The sequence below is a fragment of the Notothenia rossii genome (genome assembly GCF_949606895.1).
Source record: "Notothenia rossii genome assembly, chromosome: 4".
Lineage (NCBI taxonomy): Eukaryota > Metazoa > Chordata > Actinopteri > Perciformes > Nototheniidae > Notothenia > Notothenia rossii.
The window spans coordinates 50,568,318-50,592,088 of NC_136902.1; the positions used below are offsets into that span (position 1 = coordinate 50,568,318).

Here is a 23,771-nt window from a genome sequence, read left to right on the forward strand (position 1 = left end):
AATGTCACTACTTGTGTTAGCTTCAATAAATTGGTGTTTGAAAAAGTATTATGTAAAGTTTCTTCTCTTATAATTAGAAACCACTTGCAATTCTATCTTGGCGATCAAGCATGTGTTTATTTATAACACTTAAAATTATACTTCACAATGTTATGGTGTTTCTTCTATTTGTGTAATAATTCTGTACTACCACCAGAGTGCGCTATTTTAATAAAGGAGAAACTTATTTTCCTTAAAAATATCTTTAAAATAGGAAGAACATTACACTATGGTTAAACAACACAGCACATAACCGCCAAAACACATTTGCCCAAAACCAGCCAATACACTTTTACCAGCAGAAGTACTTCCAAGATGGAATGCCTAGCCTCAATGTGTTAAAGCAAACAGAGTACTTCAATTAGCATTTCATGAAATGGCAACTGCCGTGTGGTTCACTGTGAACATGAGGTCAAGACAAGATGACAACTGGTTTTCCAACCTTTGACCTGAAGAACAAAGGGATTTGAAAAAAAACCTTGTGGCTCTCACAGTGGAGTTGAAATAATGGTGGGATGATATTTTGTCTAGTACATTCAACACACAACACAGTAGTTTAAAATAACATTTCTATTTAGTTTACTATAAGAAAATGGGCTTTATCTTATTGATATCATCACTTAAAGTTAGGAACCCTTACGCACAAGCTATAAACCTGTCCACGTAATAATTGACTTTATAGTCTACTATTGGTTAACTGTTGCTATTTGGACACGCCAAACCGGAACCAATATGGAGACCTATCAGCAACTAATAATAGACCGTCGTCTTATTACTGCACTGCTGTTGTAATTCCGATTACCGTAACCCACCTGCAATATCTTGTTTAAAAACAGAACAGTTTTAACCACTGATAAAGGCTTAGACCTTAACCAAGCCTTTTCTCGAAAAGGACTTTCTTTAAAGCACTGACTTCGGTTACTTAACCCTGAGTTAATTCGCTATGCCCTGCTGGTTTTCACTTACTCGGCCCTTAACCGATTCGCTATGTCTCCAGATCTTAACAAAAATCGTCAAATGGGCTATATACCCTTACGTCATAGGCTAACTAACTAATAACGTAACAAGAGACACCTACGTGAAAACAGCAAGGCACCTATCCGAAGTACGATGTCCACACACATTTATATTTAAAATTCAACACCCACACATGGTTAATAGCATGCACGGTTAATGGAACAAAAGAAAGTGTGAACTCACCATGCTTGCGACAAGACAACGCCTCATGGTTTTAGAGTGATTATTTTATCCATTTGGGTTGTTTTAACATTAAAATGCACAGCTATTTTCAGGATCCGCCGGCTGCCGTCAAAACACACAAATCTAACATTGCCTACAGATGGAGCGATTCATTTCGGACACTTTGAAATGCGAGGGCCGTGATTGGTACGTGATCTGCCCTCGCTCAAGGGAAAACCTCCAGCTTGACTTGAGACCGCCCCCGTGATAGATAAATGTATTTATAATGAAGCCAGCTGCAATGAATCATTGATCCACCAGGAGGTGCAGTGGGGTTCCACACTGGAGCTCATGTGAAATAAAGTCAGATACAGTACGCTGGATGTACAGCGGAACTTTGTTAAGATCCATATGTCACGGATATCATACTCTGTGCTAAATAAGAGACATGTAATCATTTACAAAACATCAACATGTTGTTATTTAACAAAATAATTTTGTTATTCGATAAAAACGAACGGGAGGAAATGCAGCCCGGCTCTCGATTTTTAATCCTAATTTAATCATCATCTTCACCACGATCATTTATGTTTATGTTCGCCGAATTGACATGAAATCACTGACACATATGAATATACTGTATTCAACTTCATTAAAACGTTATTAACGTGCCTAAACTCAGTAATTCACCAAAAATATGTATATTTTAATGGAGTTTCGTCGGTCGATCAGGATCCCAAAGTGTAGCGGAGGGATCCTCACCTGGATGAAGGATGTTATTTTCCCCATAAAGAACAAGTCGCTGCAAATTATCCCGCTTATTACATGGCCACATTCTCAACAAAGTAACGACATGACTCCCAATATTAATTGAAATGCTTTTATGGATTTAGAAAAAATTGTTATTGATTTAAAAAATAGTTGTATGTATTGATTTAAATTCACATGCATCCGCTAAGAAGAATAGTCCGTTGTTACAGTTTTTTAAACAGTCTGAATGAAACGGCAGCTCTCAGCTGTGTATTTACACAACTAATGGCCCATCAACCACAGCTCTCTCCCCCCCTCCCCCCCTGATCTTTCTTCTCCAGCAGCTAAATTAACAGTAGGTTACTCTGAGTGACCATAGACTGTATGTGACAAGCTTACAGTTAGTGACGTAACAACACCATAAAAGCTGGTGGGTTGAAAGCAATACGGGAGGTAAAAATAACTACAATAATTGTGACTTGTTTATTGTGGCTTTTATGTTTTTAGGTATAAAATGTTATGTAGTTCAGGCTTATAGTTCACCCTTCTCTAAAAGCCTTCAACAATGACAATATTCATTGTAATTTAATAAATCCTTCCAACACACATTGTAAAAAATAGCCTACTGTAAGTTAAGAAATCATTTCAATATGTACATCTTCTGATGTAACAACAATAACATTATAAATAGTAACATAGCTGAACATGGTATTGCACATTTAGCTTTGATCGTTACTGACCTGAGATGTTTTTATTACATGAATTAAGGTGACTGAGGCTTTTTAACATACAGGGATGCAAACTCATCAGGTATGAAAAAGGTGACAAGGATCCGAGCCCCCGGCTCCCCCACCCCACGGAATGACAGAGGATTTTAGCAGTCAGAACAATTAAAGCAGCAGTGTTAATAATAACAGAAACGCCAAAGAGTCACATAATAGAAGTATATAAAAGCATTTATTTCAAATTGTGGAGCAGTCAGTTTATAATTTTGGCAGCACTGTTGAGCATTTTGAAAATGTATTTTCATGCCTCTGTGCAAGGCTTAGTCTTTCTATCTTTATAGCCACATGGTGTAAAGTAACTAAGTTCATAAACTCAACAAGTACTATACTTGGGCACAATTTTTGAGATACTTGTACTTTATTTAAGTATTTCAATGTTTTGCTACTTTGTTCTTCTACTCCACTACAGTTCAGAGGTACATGGTGTACTTTGACTCCACTACATGTATTTAATACCTTTAGTTACTTCACAGATCTGGATTAATTAAGTGAAATATAATCAAGTGTTAAATCAGACTTTAGTTCCACCTGGAGTAAATCCACAAGCTACCCTGCAGTATACAAAGTCATTCAAACTAGCTGCACCTTTACCAGCTTTGAGAACACTTTCATGATCAATCATTATAAAACATATCATATCTATTATTCCGAAATGGACCAATCTGCACAATGACTACTTTTACTGTCGCTACTTTCACTATATTTTGATGATAATACTTTTCTACTTTTACTTGAGGAACATTTTGAATGCAGGACTTTTACTGTAACAGAGTATTCCTACACTCTGGGACTATTACTTTTACTCAAGTACAAGATCTGAGTACTTCTACTTTTACTCAGGTACAATATATATACTTATACCACCTCTGTTTATAGCCTATGAAAAAAACTATTAGAAATAGAAGGCTAAAGTTAACGTTAGCAGATAGTGACAATGTATGCTAGCTAGCTAGCTCAACGATTCCTTAAATAATATTGCCACAGAAAAACTTTTCAGTTCACATCACGCTCTGCCGCTCCGACAGGGAGCTCTGCTCTGAACACCTGAACGGCCCGTTCTAACAGCTGTTCACCAGTGGTCCAGTCTGTGCCACAGTGACTCCGGACGCACAGTTAATATTAACGAACGCACCCGTAGGTAATGTAGCTGCTGAAGCTAGACCATAATCTCGGAGCAGCAGAGCCTTATTATACATCCATGAGCAGAGCCGACAGGCAGGAAGACTCGTGCACACAGCTCGTACTTCATTATAATATATAAAAAAAGAACACCATGCGTGTCATGATGGCACATAACAGCTCACGGCCGCAGATTACTCCGGGTCCCAGCCCCCCCCATACCCCAAACATATTTGTATTGCAGATCTACATGAATCACACAAACGACTTATTTTGGATTCAAAACTGCGAATTTCGCCGAAAGGTGACAAGTTTGCATCACTGAACATAGACAGAGCACAACTGAAACATAACATCTGAAACGATGTAACAACATAATACATTTGTGGGGATGCTTGGGATGTGAGGAGTAAGGGACACGGCTTAGAACGGGCGTGTTGCCTGGCAGGACAGGAGAGTGTGTGCACCAGTCTGCCTTGATCTATGAATTCATGTCCGTGACACTCACTGCTGCCCACAGCTGTTTTATAGAAGGATATTCCTTCACTTCATGAAAGTGTTTTAACCACACACACCTCTACTACACACACATGACAGGTGTTATTTTCCCCATAAGGAACAAGTCGCTGCAAATTATCCCGCTTATTACATGGCCAAATTCTCAACAAAGTAACGACATGACTCCCAATATTAATTGAAATGCTTTTATGGATTTAGAATTTTTTTTTATTGAATTAAAAAATAGTTGTATGTATTGATTTAAAGAATAGCTGTATGTATTGATTTAAATTGACATGCATCCGCTAAGAAAAATAGTCCGTTGTTACAGTTTTTTAAACAGTCTGAATGAAACGGCAGCTCTCAGCTGTGTATTTACACAACTAATGGCCCATCAACCACAGCTCTCTCCCCCCCCTCCCCCCTTGATCTTTCTTCTCCAGCAGCTAAATTAACTGTAGGTTACTCTGAGTGACAAGCTTACAGTTAGACACAACACTGTCATTGCAAGTGACCCTCAGTTAGTTGACTTTTATGTTCAACTGCTAAATTCGTTACTGATAAAAAAAAGGGCTTCTACTGTACCTAATTACCTTAACACTAGAACCGCCAGAGGTTTTTGTATAGGCCTACCTAAACCCGTCAAATCCCGCTATTAGAATGCAATTTTTAACAACATAGGGTGCTACATAACACACTTTCAGGAAAAGTCAGGGACTGGGAGACTTTAATATTTTATTGAAAAAAAGTTACATTGCACACACACAACAACACATCACACAAATTGACCCGATTGGCGGTTCTAGTATTAAATAAACTCACTAATTAATGAAACCAGTTCAATACGCATTATTGTTATTCTTATCATTCTTTATGAGCGCAGAAATAGTCTTAAAATCAGATCTGTTTTTTAAATGAAATCTGACGGCAGGCAGTTAGCTCTGATCACCTATGACAAATGCGCCGCACCTAATCGCTGGCCATTCAGCCACAGACACTGTTCGAAATGGGGGGGAGCTAGGAGGAGCTTGGCTCCCCCGAAGAGGGAGGGAGCTCCCCTGAAGGCTGACTTTGAGATAAATAGGGGGAGCCCAAAACAGTCGTGCATATTTATGTCACACAGATTAGAAATGTTGAGTTTCTGTAAATAACAGTTCTTGAAATAAATAATAGTTATTGTTCATTACAGTTTCTGAATATTTGTTTTATATTTGTGAATATGTCTGGGTGTTGCCATCTGTATGTGGCGGCGCTGCATTCTTACTTACGTTGCTATGATTATGGCGGTGATGCCGGCGCGGTATTTGAAATGTTCATATTGATATTTTTTTAACTCTGGCTGTGTAATAAAAAAATATGGCAAAACGAAAACAGCCAAGCGTCACAGCTTTTGGATTCACAAGCAAAGAAGCGAAGGAGTCTAAAAATGACAACGTGAACGGAAAACAACTTTTAGTTGGCCGGCTGTAAGCGGCGTTAGGGTCGAGTTTGACAGCTCCACACCGAGGGAGAGGCCTGCCGATGCGGAGCCTGAAGAGGCTTCAACAACGGCCACATCCGCCGGCATAGTGACACCGTCTGTATTAGTAGAAGAGTGTTTTTATAGCAATTGATCGCATCCGCGCTGCTGCGCCAGTCAACAGAGCGTGCGTGTGACATATTTAGTAGCAGGATGTGCTCTGAAAAATAGGGCTCCCCGAAAGCAAATGGGTAATTCGAAAACTGACAGAGCTCCCTCTTTACAAATCAAACTGTAGAAGGTGTGAAAGCACCTATTGTTTTAAATAATGGTCGGAATGTGACCTGTGAGCCTTCTGAATTTCCGTTGGACAGCACATTCTAAACTAAAATGTTCAATCAATAAAGTAACATCTTATCTTATCTTAATAATATCTTCATATTAATAATAATAATAAATCATACATTATGTGTCCGAAAGGGAGCAGGAGGAAGCAAACACAAAAATATACTGCGTATTAAAGCAAATGATTGTAAAGGTTAAAGTATGAGCATAACAAATAAAGAAGTGTAATGTAAACATTTACATTATAATTATGATTATTTAATATATAAAGACTATATATTATTGAATTACAAGATTAGATATACTTTAGTTGATCTAAAATATTGATGTGTTAAAATGCTCTTCAAAACACAACTGAAAGTCCATGAAACTTGTCTTTCTGTATTTGTGAATGAAGCGCCATCTCCTGGTTAAAACCTGAAATTGAAAATCTGGCAACGCCCTCTTGGAAAATAGTGGGAGGGCTTAACATTCATCTATACTGGTCTTTGGCTGGTGGTAGGCAGGAAGCTGTAAGCTGGAGTCCTAAATTCAGTGCTGCATCTGTAGTTTAACTAGTGAAGAATCTTTGTCATAACAGGCATCTTCGTACCGATTGATTTGAGCTCTTGTGTGTCGAATGGCTGCAAGCGTCTCCAGGAAACAGCCGGTTGGTTTTCTCTCCTCGGTCAGCGGGATCACGTCGGGGAGCTCACCAGATTGTAAACTGTGTTCGTTATTCTCCCGTCCAGGAGAGAAGCTTTAAAAGGAGACTAAATTGAGTCTCTGTGAAAGTTAAATTGGGTACTTTAAATAAAAAAGGCGCGGGTATGTCACAAGCATGATATTGTTCAGTCAGACAAACAGCTGTGATCCGCTCCTCGTTAGGGAAGAGAAGAGAGTGAGCCCCTGGTTTTCCAGCTGCTACATCTCCTCTGCTGGCTCCTCCTTGTCAGCCGGTTGGCGCAGCTGGGGGCCGGTCCTCCACGTCTTAATCACTCCCGTTATTGCGTTTAAACAGAGGATTCAGACCTTTTACATTCAACATGTACATAAACACGCCTCTCCTCCTCATATTCGCTTTCATCACTTTTCATTTAACACATTTTACCGGCTATAAATCGTGTTTTCCGTAAAGCCTGAAGTCAAGCTACTGTTGGTATTTTGGAGATCCTTTCCGAAATAGCTTTTCAAAATAAACCCTAATCACAAGCGGAAACTAACCAGAAGTATTTTCACAATAAAAGCTTGACATCAGACATTGTGCGCGAAAACTTCAGTTTTTTCAGTAAATCAGCATTTTAACTGATGGCATGTTTAAACTAAATTATGCCATAAAACATTGATTTTAATTTCTAACACACTGAAGACAAACAAACTATTTTCAGCAATCAATCTGGGTGACATGTGGCGATTAAAAAAAATCGTTTTTTGGCTGTTTAGATGGTGTTGCTTCATCTGGGTCACTGCCGGTGGTTGAGAAGGTGGGGTCTTTGGCGACTAGTTTTATGTACATTACTTCGGTGCTTCAGGAGATTGGCATTGCTGTTATTCGATGTGGACAAAGCTTTCTGTCCTGCACAGTTTACATTTGACCGTAATGTGTTGTGCGTCCTTTATCCCCACAAATTGAAAATAGTGGTTATATCTCCAAGTTGTAAATGCGCTGCTGCTCTCGCTGATACTTGCATCTGCCATAGTGTGTGTGCTGGTGGTGGGCATTGCCGTGTATGTGTGTGTGTTAGCAAGTGTTTGTGTGTCTGTGTATTTTCCCCATAAGGCAAGACCCGCCCAACTCTGTCTCTGATTGGCTTACCCTGAAATGTTACCCCGCGTTAACCAATCATCACTCCTCTCTGGTCACATTCACTTTTCCATGGTACTGTGAGAGGACATCGCTGTATTCAACTGTAAATTACATCCGCAGGGAGATTCGGTTAAATTGGATCACATAATGTAACGCAGTGTAACCCATTTTAATCACAGTAACTATAACAGTGTTACTGAATGGGAATAGGTAACTAGTAACGTTATTAGTTACCACAAAAGGTAGTTGCGTTACAGTAATGCTTTAGTTTGTAACGCGTTAGTCCCAACACTGATACACACACCTGAGAGGCACCTGAGAACTGCCGTTTGATTCAGACTGTTTAAAAAAAAAAAACGGTCTGATTTTAACAACTCAATATGTGATTGTTATAGCAGTAATATTAGACACTAATAATACAGTAAACTATTAACACTGTACATATTATTGTTTGCCCGTGGGATTAGGATTATCGGTAGTGAGAGCCGTGATGCATTTTCCTCCGGTCGGATGTGATATAAAAACAAAGCGATTATTTTTGTTGTTGTAAACTCACGTGGATTAAACTACATGTATTAGTGCATTCATTTCAATTCGCGAACATATGATAGTGAGGATGATGATTGAAAATCGTTTGTTTGAGCCGGGCTGCATTTCCTGATGAAAAAACATAGCGATGGTTTTGAACTTACGCCAACGTGAATTAAACAACATTATTTTGTTAAATAAAAACATGGTGATGTTTTGTAAATGATTACATGTCTCTTATTTAGCACAGAATATGATCCTATCCGTGACATATGGATCTTAACAAATATCCGCTATATCAGACTGTAGATCTATCAGCTGTTTATTTCACATGAGTTCCAGTGTGGCAGCTTTTCACGGCTCCCCCTGGTGGATCCATGATCCATTGCAGCTGGTTTCATTAAAATTACATTTATTTATCAAGGGGGCGTATCAAGTCCTGCGGGGGGGGGTTTCCTTTTCAGCAGGGGCCCACCCCGTGCAGATCACGGACCCGCACAGGTAGGCGTCTGAAATGAAGTGCTTCATCTGTAGGTTGTCCGTGAGTGGCAAAGAGACAGCGGGATGGTGCTCTGAAGGATGGTGTATTTGTTCCTGACCAGGCCAATGACTCTTTCCACATGGATCCTGACGGCAGCGAGTCCCCTTGTGCATTCAAGTTCCAGTGGATGCAGTTGCTGCTTGTCTTTGGTGAATGCTGGTATTTTCAACTGTGCATTATACAGTCCCAGAGTTTTCACATTGAAGCCTCTATCAGCAAGAACGACATCTCCTGGTGATAATTTATCAAGATATGAGCAGTTTTCTGTAATGTAATTGTTGCTTGTGCGTCCCCCCCAGCCCTTTGATACAAAGGATGTAACACCCTGTGGTGTAATACAAATTAGATATTTTACAGTGTTGTGGTGCTTGTAATAGCAGTGAGCCTTTCTAAAATATACAGTAAAGAGACAAACCCACCAGCATTATAGGATATACTATGACTTTGTGCCAAATACTTGTTGCTGATTTAGAGTACTGGCACCTTTTTTATTCCAATTCAAGCACTGGCTGTACTTCAATGTATGCCTCACCAAGGGCAGAATCACGACAAAGTTAGTGGTTGACATTTCTTGTTAACACTGTTCCTTCAGATGTTCGAGCCGGTGTTACAGTATAAGTTGAGTCATGACAACTGGCGACATTCTATTATTTTCGTCATAGGAATCCGGGGCGTGTACATTGAGGACCCATTGTTGACTTACCAGGAAAGAAACATCGTTTGTCGTTTACGTTCATCTTTTGCTATATCTGCCTTCCTAAGATCACTTTGCTGCACATTCAGTACTCGTATGTGAGGTTGTGGGTGAGAGTCCGATATCGTGACGCTTACAGGGAGGTATCGAACATTACAAAGTAGGTGACTGTGTGGATGCCTGTTCAAAACATTGCAAACTTCAATAAATCATTTAAATTATATATTTGTTTCCGACTTTCATTTGTTCATCGTTCTTAATGTGATGTATAGTAGCTTTGATAGCTGTCCATACCTTCAGACAGCCTAAAAGTAAAACACAAGTTGTTTATTCACAGCCCGAACGCTCATCGAGATGACTGGATCAGTCATGACAACTTGTGATCAGCTCCGATTAAATTGTGATATCAATTCTGTAGCTAACCTCCAGGGAGCACGTTTATTTTATGAAATACCTGTATCCCTCTCATCACAACAAGACTCTACACTGTGCAGGAAAAACAATTACATACATGAAAATAACCTTGATGCATGGGAATTAAACACACAAACTAACAGATAAATCATCAGAAGAAGGCAGAGAGGAAGTAAATAACAACAGAAACACGGAAGGCAGACAGAATTGCTTAGACACGGGTGTCACATGAAATTTAAATGTTCTGGAAAGTTCCTTATACAGCTTTAGCCTTTTTTATCTCATGAAGTCCCAAAGTGACACACACTGAACAGTCTGGGGTCATGGTCCTTGTCATTTGCTTTTGTCTTCCCATAACAACATGTCCAAGATGTCCATGTGTCAGGCTAAAACATGTGACAGAACTAGCTAGATTTGGAAAGGTTTTTTGTTGCTAAAGTTAATATTCAAGCCATTTAAGAATAAAAATGCTTACATGACATGTCATTTGTTAAACTTTAAGCTGTCTTCGGCTCTTTTCTGCTGGAACAAATGTAAATGTCCCCTCTGTGGGACGAAGAAAGGTATTCTGATTCTGATTACATTTAACCTGTTGTGGAAACATTTCTTGATGAAATTGATATGAAACAAATGCCATAAATATTGCTGTGACACATGGTGTCACATCGGGACTTTAACCCTAAACATTCACAGTAAACCCGGAGTGACATATATGCACAATTAGAAATATGATTATGGTCTGGTCAGTTAATTTAGCTGATTCAATTATATTTAGTTAACATATGCTTTATTCTTCAATTCATAGTATGTTCAAACAAATGCAAACCAAAACATCATCCTTGTTAATTAAGTTATAAATAAGAGTTACTTTACCATTAAAGCCCAGATATTTGACACTAGGAAGGTTACTTGTCAGAAATGTGTCTATTTAGTCTAAATGACGTTCCCCTTAATTTCCCCAAAAGTAGAAATGGGTCGGGGTTCTTATGGGTTAAACGTATAGGCTTAAAGGCATAATAGAACTACCATATTATATGTATTCAACTTGTGCCCCGCTGGACTTACTTTTCTTTGGTTTACCGTTACTGTGACATATCAGTATAGCCACGGAAGATAGTTTGTGTGTTTAATTCCCATGCATCAAGGTTATTTTCATGTATGTAATTGTTTTTCCTGCACAGTGTAGAGTCTTGTTGTGATGAGAGGGATACAGGTATTTCATAAAATAAACGTGCTCCCTGGAGGTTAGCTACAGAATTGATATCACAATTTAATCGGAGCTGATCACAAGTTGTCATGACTGATCCAGTCATCTCGATGAGCGTTCGGGCTGTGAATAAACAACTTGTGTTTTACTTTTAGGCTGTCTGAAGGTATGGACAGCTATCAAAGCTACTATACATCACATTAAGAACGATGAACAAATGAAAGTCGGAAACAAATATATAATTTAAATGATTTATTGAAGTTTGCAATGTTTTGAACAGGCATCCACACAGTCACCTACTTTGTAATGTTCGATACCTCCCTGTAAGCGTCACGATATCGGACTCTCACCCACAACCTCACATACGAGTACTGAATGTGCAGCAAAGTGATCTTAGGAAGGCAGATATAGCAAAAGATGAACGTAAACGACAAACGATGTTTCTTTCCTGGTAAGTCAACAATGGGTCCTCAATGTACACGCCCCGGATTCCTATGACGAAAATAATAGAATGTCGCCAGTTGTCATGACTCAACTTATACTGTAACACCGGTATTGTACTGTGTGCGCGGCATTTCACGGACCAAAGCTTCGCAAACATTGCAGCGATTCATGCCGGATATGCACAGCGTAGGACACTGAATCACGATGCTGTTCCTACTTTGTTTGGACCAGCGGGAGATTCTGGTACACAACCTGTAAGTACGCATTGTTGTTTGTGTATTTATGATGTTTAAAACAAACAAGGTTTCTACCACGACTGTTTAAATTGGTAAACTTTTTGGGGCTGCTATGCCATTGACACAGTGCTAACTGGGCTAAGTAAGTTGCTAGTGTTTCCATATATCAGGGGTCGGCAACCCCTGGCACGCGTCTCCAGTGGCACACTAGGAATAAGTGGGATAAGTGTGCAAAATATTTAAATTGTATTTTCGGATCCTGAACGAGAGGGCGTCTCGTCTCGTCCAGAGCGCGTCTCCCCGTTACCTGCAGAAGGAAGCCATGCACGTAACGCAGCCCCGCTCTCTTTATCTCCAGGTGACTTTCTGACGCTTTCCTCCGTGGTGCAGTGCTTATCGTTTCACCACGGAGGAAAGCACTTCACTAATTGCAGTACCCATAAGGAGCTGTACAAATGCCGCAGTTTTTGCGTGGCTGTGTATTTAGTTGAAAGCCCAGTGGCGATCTGCTGATCTCTCATCGAAATAATATGCTACAAAGGGGCGGACTGGCCATCTGTGTGTTGAACTTTCCTGTCGGCTCCCAGACCGTGGTCAAGGAGGGCAGAAGCAACAAGCTTCAGGTTCAATAACCCACTTTAGCTTAAATTACTGGAGAGAGGCGAGCTCTTCTTGGGAGGCCGTTGCATTTATTTAGCTGTTCTTCTGTTTCACAAAATACATCACAGGCCTCTGTTTTTCCGCTGCCTCGTTACCCTTCCAGTTGCTCTACCATCCACAAACACACATGCACAAGCCACACCCCTCTCTCTCTCTCTCTCTCTTAAAGGGACAGCGATCTCATCTCACTCTGCATGACCCTAATAGCATAACATGTGTGCTCTGGAAAATCACAGAACGGACGATCGCCCTTATTATTATGCCGTTCAAACCAATTATTTAAATTTGTTTGTTAAATTTGGCATCATGTAAGTTGCGCTTACATGTCCACACACTGCTTCCCCGCAGCGAGGCTGATAGTTGACGAGCGTCAAGCTCCTCAACCCCCCCCCCCCCCCCCCCCCCGTTGATAATTCTCGATCGTTGGCACGCTGATACATTTTTTTTTAAAATGGCACTTCATATGAAAAAGGTTGCAGACCCCTGCCATATATCAACTCCAATGTCAGCAGATGCCGTACATGTATCTCATAGCAGGAGAATGTCTGCATTCACACACGAAATACTCATAGAGTCTATGAGTATTTTGTGTGGGAATGCAGACATTCTCCTGCTATGAGATACATGTAACAATGTTTTCCCTAGCACGTCTAGCTCTTGGTAGCCTTCTTGTTTAGCTCGGTAGCATACATGTGTATGCAGGGTCGCCTTAATGCACGGGCTGACCTGGGCTGAAGCCCAGGGGCCTACGGAGATCGGGGGCATATCATGAGCCAATACAAAAAATTGCCATGGGGCCTACGGAGATCGGGGGCCTATCATGAGCCAATACAAAATAAAATAAAAAAAATTCAATTTATTTTTATTTTGGGTTTTTATTTTTTATTTTAAATAGACAAAGTCTTGGCTTTCAGAATATGAAACTTTTATTTCCAAAATCACACGATAAATACATTTTTGAAGCTTGTAAAGGGAAGAAGACAGCTCTCACTCGCCACTCTGCTCTTCCACAGCGCCGCTTCCCCTTGCTCCGCTGAAATTATGAATGTAATGCGTATATTAATCATAGATTACACGGCAGGGTCCGTTACAGTTTGTTTTCATCTGATTTCAAATAAACAAAGTCTTGGCTTTCAGAATATTAAACTTGTTTCGGCAAATTCAGATGATAAATACAACTTTGAAGCTTGTAACGGCATAATTACAAGCGGAGAACGGAGTAATTTAACGTCACAGCAGGCATAACAACAGCCGGTGTTTCTCGTGAGTGTTTTCCCTGGGAAACAAACATAAATGCACACACACACACACACACACACACACACACACACACACACACACACACACACACACACACACACACACACACACACACACACACACACACACACACACACACACACACACACACACACACACACTCGCTAGCTTCCCCCAGACCATTAATCCAAACCAGTGCTAATTTTGGCAGCTGTTTTTGATTTAGTCTTAGTCTTTAGACAAATATTGTTAGTAGTTTTAGTCACATGTTTAGTAATTTCTATCCTTCATAGTTTTAGTCTATAGTTTTAGATGATGAAAACTCAAAACCTTTTAGTCTACTTTTAGTCAAAATATTTTCTCTCTTTAAACTAATTCAGTTAGGCAAATACAGGTTTCTGACATTGGAATCAAGGTGACAGCATCAAGTGTTGAAATTCGTAAAGCAATATTTCCCTCTCTTAACACTTTACTTGTGTAATATCTGGGGATGGGTATCGTTAAGGTTGTCTACGGTACTACTAGTCTTATCGATACTGCTTATCGATCCGGTACTTTAACGTTATTCTTGTATTTACTTTTTGTTATTTTTTAAAGGGAAAAACTAACACATTTTTAACCGAATTAATTGCTTTATTTAAATGTGAAATAAATGAAATATATATAATTATGTTAAAATATTGTAATGTACTTGAGTAAAATGTTGAGGTACTTGTACTTTACTGGAGTATTTACATGTTTTGCTCCTGTGTACTTCTACTCCACTACAGTTTAGAGGTACATGGTGTACTTCTACTCCACTACATGTATTTAACCTGTTAAGCCCTGAGCCTGTTTTTCAGGTCTCAGGCTCGAAAATGACATTCCCAGAACAAATGACCATATCTTCCCTTCTAAAACGGTTAAATTAATAATCTTTTTTCTCAAAGGAATGATAAACCTGTGAGTTGGATGTAGAAGGGTCAGAATCAATATGGATGTTTTTCATTTTAAAGAAAATTCAGATTGAACATAGTAAAAAACTATAAATGATAGTGTCCGTCCAAAGATTATTTTTTACTTATAGTGAAAACTACCCTTGGATGATGGGTTAGTAGACTAAAAGCTTTAGGAATCCAAAGTACAACATATAATAAGTACCCTGTATCAAGATTGATGCAAAACAAGTGACATTTGACCTTTTTAGAGAGATTTAGCAAAAATAAAACCCACTTCTGGGGTCATTTGGGTGGATTTTCCATATCTCTGGCCCCCCTTGGTCGATTTTGATATTGCAAGTTATAAACATAAGATGCATTTTGACAGACAAGACGGACAATTGGTGGGAAATACCCTGCATTTTCAATGTCCGATAGTCCACCATTAACACCTTAGTCCCGAAAACTAAATATACATTTCGTCAAAGTTTTAGTTGTCAAGAATCTATTTTTAGCTCGTCATCGTCTCGTCTTAGTCATGTAAAAAAGGTTGCTTACGAACATTTTTCGTCATAGTTTTCGTTGACGAAATCAACACTGATTCAAACGAAAATATCTTCCCTCCATACTATTTTGATCATTTGCTCCGCTAATCAATCAGATCGATGGATTCCAGAGATACGGAGTCCGGAGTGACCCGATCTGGCCACGCTTCCCGGCCATCAAGAGGTTCAAGGAGGGGGCGGCGGCAAACCCGAGGACCCTGAAGGCTCCGGTGGCAACATTTGATCCCGTCATCAAGGTTGAGGGGTTCACAGATACTGGTTTCCCAGCCAACCCTTCTCTGGAGCCGAGCCTGACGGCGTTTTTTGGGGTAAGACAGGCCAACATAATCGCCGGACGGCGCCCTACGTTGAGCTCCCCCAGAGACCAGTATGTCGCCCGCCAGGCCGACCGGGTGCACCAGTGTGCCTTTCAGGCGGCGGCGAATAACATCGCGCTGCTCCCCCAACTCGGTGGTGACACTGGTAGAGCGGTCCACCACCTTGGCCGCTGACGAGGCAGAGGAAATCAGCAAGGCGGCCAGCACGGCCCTCACTCTGTGCGCGTCCGTTGCTGTCTCCCAGGCAAGGATTTCCGCTTGGGTGACACAGATCCAGCGCCCCCTCTGGCTGCAGCAGGCGTCTGTTACGGAGACGGCCAGAAAAGTGCTACTGGACGCTTCAATCAGCCCGGACGGGCTGTTCGGACCCCAGTTCCACGCCATGGTGGAGTTTTTGAAGACGGCCGCGGAACAGCATGTCAGCTGGCTCCAGCCTGCTGAGCGCCCACAGCGGCACCAACGCCCGCAGCAGCCGTGGCGTCCACGCCGGCCACAGGAGGCCGTAAGCGGAGAGACGCCCACAGCAACCGCCTCAGAGTCAGACTCGCCCTTCGGCAGCTGCAGGGGCTCCGTCCCACGTCTCCGCTCCCCAGCCACCCCAGAGACAGGGTCTCCCGGCGGCGAGTCAAAGGGGAGTGAGGCTCCCCACTCCTGGTCTGCTCCGCGAGAGCCTCTGAGGAAGCAGAGCCGGTAATTAAGCCGGCTGCCACTAATCTGTTGATTAAGTAGACAGCAGGGCTCCCTGCAGAAGCCTGCCGGTTTTAACCTATCGGTTAATAACCTGCAGAGCTCACGGCATTCCTCTGTCCGAGATACGCCTCCTACACACGGTCATAATAAACCCATGAGCACCGTTATAATGCCTCGTGTGGACAGCACTGCACACACCTCCATTCATCCCCTGAGTGTGTAAACGCCTCCTGATTAGAGCCGGAGTGAAACGCAGCGTGTCGAGGCTCCCTGGCGTGGCTTGTCACCATGACGACCACAGAACATCTCGAGCATGTGTGCCCGCTCTCAGAGTGTTTCTCAGAGTGGCAGCGCGTGTGTCTGATGGACAGATGGATGAGCAGGCTGATCAAGCAGAGGGTACACCCTGCTGTTCGCCTCTCCCCCCCCCCCCCTATCCGAGGAACATTCTTGTGCTCCATTCAGAGCTGCTGGAACTCCTGTTGAAAGAGGATATTTCCAGGGCTCCTCAAAGGGAGGAAAATCAGGGGTTTTTACTCCCGTTATTTTTCTAATCCCGAAAAAGACTGGGGGAATGAGACATCCTTGGTCTGTCAGTATTCCACATGCTGACGATCAAACCGGTGCTGTAATTTGTTCACCAGGACGACTGGTTCACTTCCACCTGAAGGATTTATACTTCCACGTACCCATCATCAGGAAATTCCTGCATTTTCTCATTTCAGGGAATATCAGACCAGACAATCGTCTGCCGTTCGGATATTCCCTGGCTCCTTGCATTTTTGTGTAGAAAAGGCTGAAGCCACTACACAGAGGAGGGATGAGAGTGTGGTTTTCTCTGGACGACCTGCTATTTGCTGGCTCGCTCAAGGGAAGAAGTCGTTTTACAGACGGTACATCTCGTATCGCATCTGTCAAAGCCTGGGTTTCATAATAAATTGGAAAAGCTGTCCTCTTCCCTCTCAGACAATCGTTTATCTGGGAGTGGAATTAAACTCAGCCAGCATGAGAGTAACTGACAGCTCTCCTCCGGCGTGTCACAACCCGCACAGCCCACTCCGTGACGCAGCTGCTTGGCGTTGGTGTCAACTGGTCATATGATGATCCCCCTGGGTCTTTTCCAACAGGGGGACACTCCAGAGGTGGTTCATTCGCTGCAGAGGCCTGCTGTTTTTAACCTATTGGTTTATAAACTGCAGAGCTCGCGGCATTCCTCTGTCCCAGATATGCCTCCTATACACGGTCATAATAACCCACAAGCACCGTTATAACGCCTCGTGTGGACAGCATGCACACACCACACATCCCCTGGGCGTGTACGCGCCTCATGATGAGAGACGGAGTGAAATGCAGCGCGTGGAGATTCCCTCGCAGCCCTTTTGCCTCACGGGCAGCGGCGGCGATGGCGTGGCTCATCACCATGACGACCATTACGGCACATCACAGAGAAGCCTCTCCCCCCAGCAGTTCCATGGGATACAAGAAACACTCCTGTCATCCCAGGAACAGTGTTTTGCGCGGTTTTTACTCCCGCTATTTTCTATATCTCGGAAAAGAACAGGGGAGTCGCCCCGTTGCTGTACGATCCAACATGTGTTGAATTGCACAGACAACAGGCCAGAGCTATGTAAGCAGCCTACCTCAATCGCCAGGGAGGAGTACGATCTACGCAGCTTCTGAACGCAGCCAGGCGGCTGCTGTTCTGGGCGCGCACACACGTTGCTCTCCATCAGAGCAATGTATATATACCTGGCGAATTGATCAGAGGGGCTCGCAGAGCGCAGCAGCCGTGTTATGCGAGGAGTACGGAGACTCAGACCTGTGTCGCGCGCACTGGCGCCTCAGTGGGATTTGGCTTTGATGTTACGTGCACTAAGCAAAGCCCCATTTGAACCTTTAGACCAGGTTCCCCTCAAACTGTTGTCAGCCAAAGTAGTATTACTTTTGGCTCTATCAGCGAAAAGGGTGAGTGAAATTATTTTGACCGGACATTTTGACCGAAGAGATTTAGATTTGCCGGCTAACGGGAACTCTGACGTCGCCATTTTGTGTGCTTCGCGGATGCGCTCGGCTGCTCTGGTCTGCTCGGTCAGCTTCCGGATGAGGAGGCATTCCTTCGACCATCTTACAGTCGATAACATTACAAACGTTTTTAACAGGGGCCATAATAGTGTAAATAATGTTTGTTTTGGCAGTTATAACTGAATGTAATGTTTTCTACTTTTTTACATCTGGGAAGGCATTTGCCCTCATCAGATGGAAAGTGTCTTGACCAACAACTTAAGTATTTCTTATAGCTATGCAGGGCATGCAAGCGAGCAAACACAAACAAGAACAAACAAACAAGTGAAATGAAAAATAAAATTGAAATTGTACAATATAATATTGTGGTGGTTCATCTTATAATTCAGTCTAGATAATGCACCAGACAGCATCTAAGACCTGCAAAAATCTAAATGTTCTAGGGGGAGGCCCCCCAAACCCTTCGTGCGTCATTTCGTCCGCACGCATTTTTCAGGGCAATCTCTATTGGGCTCAGGGCCATCTGTAAATTAGCTTTTACAGATGGCCCTGATGCGCGCGCTGTCCTGCTATGTGGCGCGCACGGCTGCCTTGCGCCGTTCTCAGCGCCTGTTTGTGCATTATAGAGAGCGCTCGATCGGGCAGCCTCTGTCTGCACAACGGCTGTCACGGAGGAATGTCAGTGGAAGACATTTGCACTGCTGCATCTTGGTCTTCCCCCTGTTAATTTATTCAATTTTATTTGAGGGATGTCTCCCATTCCTCTCTGACACACCCTGTACGGAGTGTCTTGTCAGAGTGAGTGACGTCAGGGATCCAGCTGTGCGCCTCTCTCCTGCCTCTCTGCACGCGGAAAGCGGCCCTTTTTCCCTCTTATGAGAGGGATGTTTCCTTTTTTTCCTCTGACACATTTTGTACGGAGTGTCTTGTCAGAGTGAGTGACGTCAGGGATCCAGCTGTGCGCTCTCCTTCCTGTCTACACGCAGAGAGCTGCTGTTGCCCCTCTTTTTGTCACTGGGCAAAGTATGACCTTTGCCTCTACTTCCTCACAGCGGCAGGTATGTATTGTTCCCAGCCTTCATCCCCTCATGGAAAATAATCATGTTATGCTATATTCCAGGGACGGTGATGCGCCATTACGCATGGCGCAATAGGCATGGGTTATTATCTGAGCAGGTGTGTCTGTGCTTCTAGTACCGGGTGGACCCAGCATGGCGCAGACTACATCATGCTTCGCCCTTAACCCAATAGCGATAGCCTTAGAGGGCGAAGCCATATACGAAATAGAACTGAAGTTACCTACTGTAACTCCAGCTTCTATGAGTACTGGCGTAGCCCTCTAAGTGCTGGGCCCCACTGGCTCCACAAAAAGCTGAAGAAAAGTTGTTTTGTGTGGGAGCAGATTGTCGGGCCTCCTTCCTATTTATACCGGAAGGGAGCCCGAGGGTGGGGCCCACCTTGCGGGTGGGCGTGGACTACAAGTACGTTTTTCAGTGCTGCGCGGTTGCGCAGGGGGATTACCCAATAGCGATAGCTAGAGATGTCCTGATCACGTGATCGGGGATCGGAGCCGATCACGTGATTTTCAAAAGATCGGAATCGGGAGAAAAAAATTGGGGATCGGGATCTTTTTTTTTTTTTTTTGATCCAATGCTGCACAACTGAACTGATCCAATGCTGCTGTGAAAAAAAGAAGCTATATCCATGTTGGATAGAATATCCAATCTAAATACAAAAATAACCTTAAGGGACAACTTGAATGCTTTTTTTCTTTTTTCTCTCTTAATACTTTGCATAAAGATCGGATCGGGAAAAATCGGAATCGGCAAATTGTCAAAATCAAATGATCGGAATCGGATCGGGAGCAAAAGAAGGTGATCGGGACATCCCTAGCGATAGCCTTAGAGGGCTACGCCAATACTCATAGAAGCTGGTAGTCAACTATATGGCAGAGTTGCTTTTAGGGGTGACAGCCACAGGTTTGGGGACACCAACAATGGCAACTATTTGGGTAGCATTGAGCTGATCAGTCACTTTGATCCTTTTTTAAAAACCCATATTCAGAAATACGGAAATGCCGGCAGAGGAAATCTATCTTACCTCTCACTAAATGTGTGTGAGGAATTCACACAGCTGATGGGACAGAGATTGTGGATGAAGTCATCAGCAGAGTAAAACTTGCTAAGTATTTCTCTGTCAGTGTGGACTCCACGCCAGATATCACACATGTGGACCAGCTTACATTCATCCTGCGGTACGTATCACCAGAGGGCTGTATAGAGGAGCTTTTTGTCAAATTCCTCTCCATTTTCAGCCACACCGGAGAAGCACTGTTCAATTCAGTAATTGGTGTTTTAGGAGACATGGGCATTGACATAAATAACTGTAGAGGAAAGTGTTATGACAATGCTAGCAACATGTCAGGCACATACAAAGGCGTTCAGGCCCGCATCAAACAGATTAACCTGTTAAGCCCTGAGCCTGTTTTTCAGGTCTCAGGCTCGAAAATGACCTTCCCAGAACAAATGACCATATCTTCCCTTCTAAAAGGGTTAAATTAATAATCTTTTTTTCTCAAAGTAATGATAAACCTGTGAGTTGGATGTAGAAAAGTCAGAATCAATATAGATGTTTTATATTTTAAAGAAAATTCAGATTGAACATCGTAAAAAACTGCAAATTATAGTTTTTACTTACAGTGAAAACTACCCTTGGATGATGGTAAGGTAGACTACAAGCTTTAGGAATCCAAAGTGCAACATATAATAAGTACCCTGTATCAAGATTGATGCAAAACAAGTGATATTTGACCTTTTTAGAGGGGTTTAGCAAAAAAACTCCACCTCTGAGGCGTTTGGGTGGAAATGGGGGTTTTACCGTTTCTCTGGAACCCATTGGTCGATTTTAGTGATTGACATATTTTTTTGACCGTTAGAGCCAATAAAATCGAAGGGGAATCTCTTCACACACACACGGTAAAACAAAAAGGTGGGGGCTTCGCGCACGCAGTTTTGCTCCAGAGTGAAGATGTCTCTTGGTCTGACATCTCAAAACCGAAAAGCAGATTTAGTGCTCATGGATTATCAGAAATCATTCAAAGTGACACAGACACATTGTATTAACCTATGGATTAACTTCAGGATCGTTTTTATCGTTTTAATGCCATTGAAGACCACTTTTGACCAAACTACCACACAGGTGAGCCATTTTGCCGTTTTTAGCTAACTAGCTCCATATGTTTTGATGTGTGTTCTTGTTATTATCTCAGAGAAATCAGATAATTGAGTGTTAATGAGGGTACCCCTCGATTCTGTGTCACCTCACGATGTGAAATGTGCAGCAAAGATAAATGATAAGGTTTTGTGAGTAAATTTCGGTGCAGTCATCTGTTAGCATTTTTCGCTCGTTGATAATTCAGAGACTCAGCGTTAGCATTGTGGGTTTTTTTGGGAAAAAGTTTCTTTCCGTTATATGGATATAAAACATTCATAGTTTATTAAATGAACATGCCCTCAGACACTGTTTCCTGCAAGATGTTGCAGGAGGCCCCCGTTACCGGGGTCTCTCGGGCTTAACAGGTTAACCCACTGGCAGAGTGGGTTCCCTGCGCAGCACACACCTTAAATCTGGTGGGGATTAACAGCGTTAACTGTTGTGGAGAGACTGAACAGTTTTTCAGTTTTGTGCAAGCGTTGTTTAACTTTGCATCAAAGAGCACTTCACGGTGGCAGAGGATCAAGGCAGGTTTGCAGCCTAATGAAAATCACAGAATTGAAACTTTAAAAACGCTTTCCGATACAAGATGGTCAGCGCGTGCTGTTGCAACCAAAGCCCTGTGTCTGAATTACGCCTGTATCCAGCCTGCTCAACGTTGTGGATGATGAGCACCATAATCTGAGAGAGGAGGCCAGGTTACTGCATAAAAATATGAATAAACTGGAAATTGCACTAATGTGCAACATGTGGAATGCCATTCTCCAACGTTTACAGGGCGTGAGCGCTGCACTACAGGCAGTGGAATTGGACCTCTGCAATGCTGTGGATCTATTCTAGTTAGGTCATTACGTGAATATGTAGCAGGCCTACGGGATCAGTTGGACAACTTTGAGACAGCAGCAAAGAACATGTCCCCCACCGTGTCCGATGAGTACAGAGCAGACACTCAACGAAAGAGAAAAAGAAAGAGCCAGGCTGTTGATTCATCTGAGCCTGAGTGCGAGCTGTCAGGCCGCAGTCGCGTCCGTACATCAGTCTTTATCCGTGGGATTGACCGGCTAGTGTCAGAGCTGGACCGAAGATACCAGTCATATAATGACGTGTGTGAAAAGTTCGGGTTTTTAAACAGATTTCGCTCTATTTCATTTTCCCCCCAAGACCTGCGCTCAGCAGCGCGGAGACTGCAACAAAAATACTACACAAAATTGTGGAGGAAGCTGTACACTTCAGGGAGTTGGTACAAAATGAGAAGTTGAGCAGCTCGTCTGCAGTGGAGTTACAGAAAATGTTAAGAAGGAGAAAACTCCATACAGTGTTTCCCAACACAGACATAGCTCTATGGCTCTTCCTAACTTTACCAGTGACCAACGCGAGCGGAGGGTGTTCATTCTCAAAACTGGCCTTGGTGAAAAACAGACTGCGCTCAAGCATGCAGCAAGACAGTCAGTAACCTCACACTGATGTCAATTGAGTATGACATTCTTCGTGAGATGGATTTTAAGAACATCATAAAGGCTTTTTCTTCAAAGAAAACCAGACGGAAGCACTTCTAAAGAGGTAAGGCAATGCTGCACTATTCCCAGTAGCCTGCAGGTTTAAATGTGTTGTGCTTCATTTTACATAACTAGGTTTGTGTTAATCCACCGGAGATAATGATCATTCTCATCTACTGATACCTGGCATTGAGGCCATAAGTTGCTGTTCATGGTGCTGAATTAGGTGTGTGTGTGTGTGTGTGTGTGTGTGTGTGTGTGTGTGTGTGTGTGTGTGTGTGTGTGTGTGTGTGTGTGTGTGTGTGTGTGTGTGTGTGTGTGTGTGTGTGTGTGTGTGTGTGTGTGTGTGTGTGTGTGTGTGTGTGTGTGTGTGTGTGTGTGTGTGTGTGTGTGTGTGTGTGTGTGTGTGTGTGTGTGTGTGTGTGTGTGTGTGTGTGTGTGTGTGTGTGTGTGTGTGTGTGATCACAGAGCCTGCAGAGGCTATAAATGACTTTGATTTGTTGTTTAAATAAGGGGCCTACAAAACCTGGGCCAGGGCCTGATGGCAGGTTAAGGCGGGCGTGCGTGTATGCTACCGAGCTACCGTTCCTAGCGTGTATGCTACCG

The 23,771-nt window shown here is 42.6% G+C and overlaps 1 protein-coding gene across 4 annotated transcripts in view; it reads left to right on the top strand.

Annotated features, from left to right (window-relative positions):
- The first annotated feature begins 11,921 nt into the window (after positions 1 to 11,921).
- Positions 11,922 to 23,771, top strand: part of LOC307036476 (uncharacterized protein) — a 57,063-nt gene continuing 45,213 nt past the window's right edge. For 2 of the 4 annotated variants that reach the window (XM_079676829.1, XM_079676828.1), the window contains exon 1: positions 11,973 to 12,042. In XM_079676829.1, coding sequence (XP_079532955.1) covers positions 11,993 to 12,042 — 50 coding nt within the window. In that variant the 5' untranslated portion in view covers positions 11,973 to 11,992. Of the gene's footprint in view, positions 12,043 to 15,522; positions 16,859 to 23,771 lie in introns of those variants that run through there. The other 2 variants (XM_079676831.1, XM_079676827.1) reach the window with 2 other exon arrangements.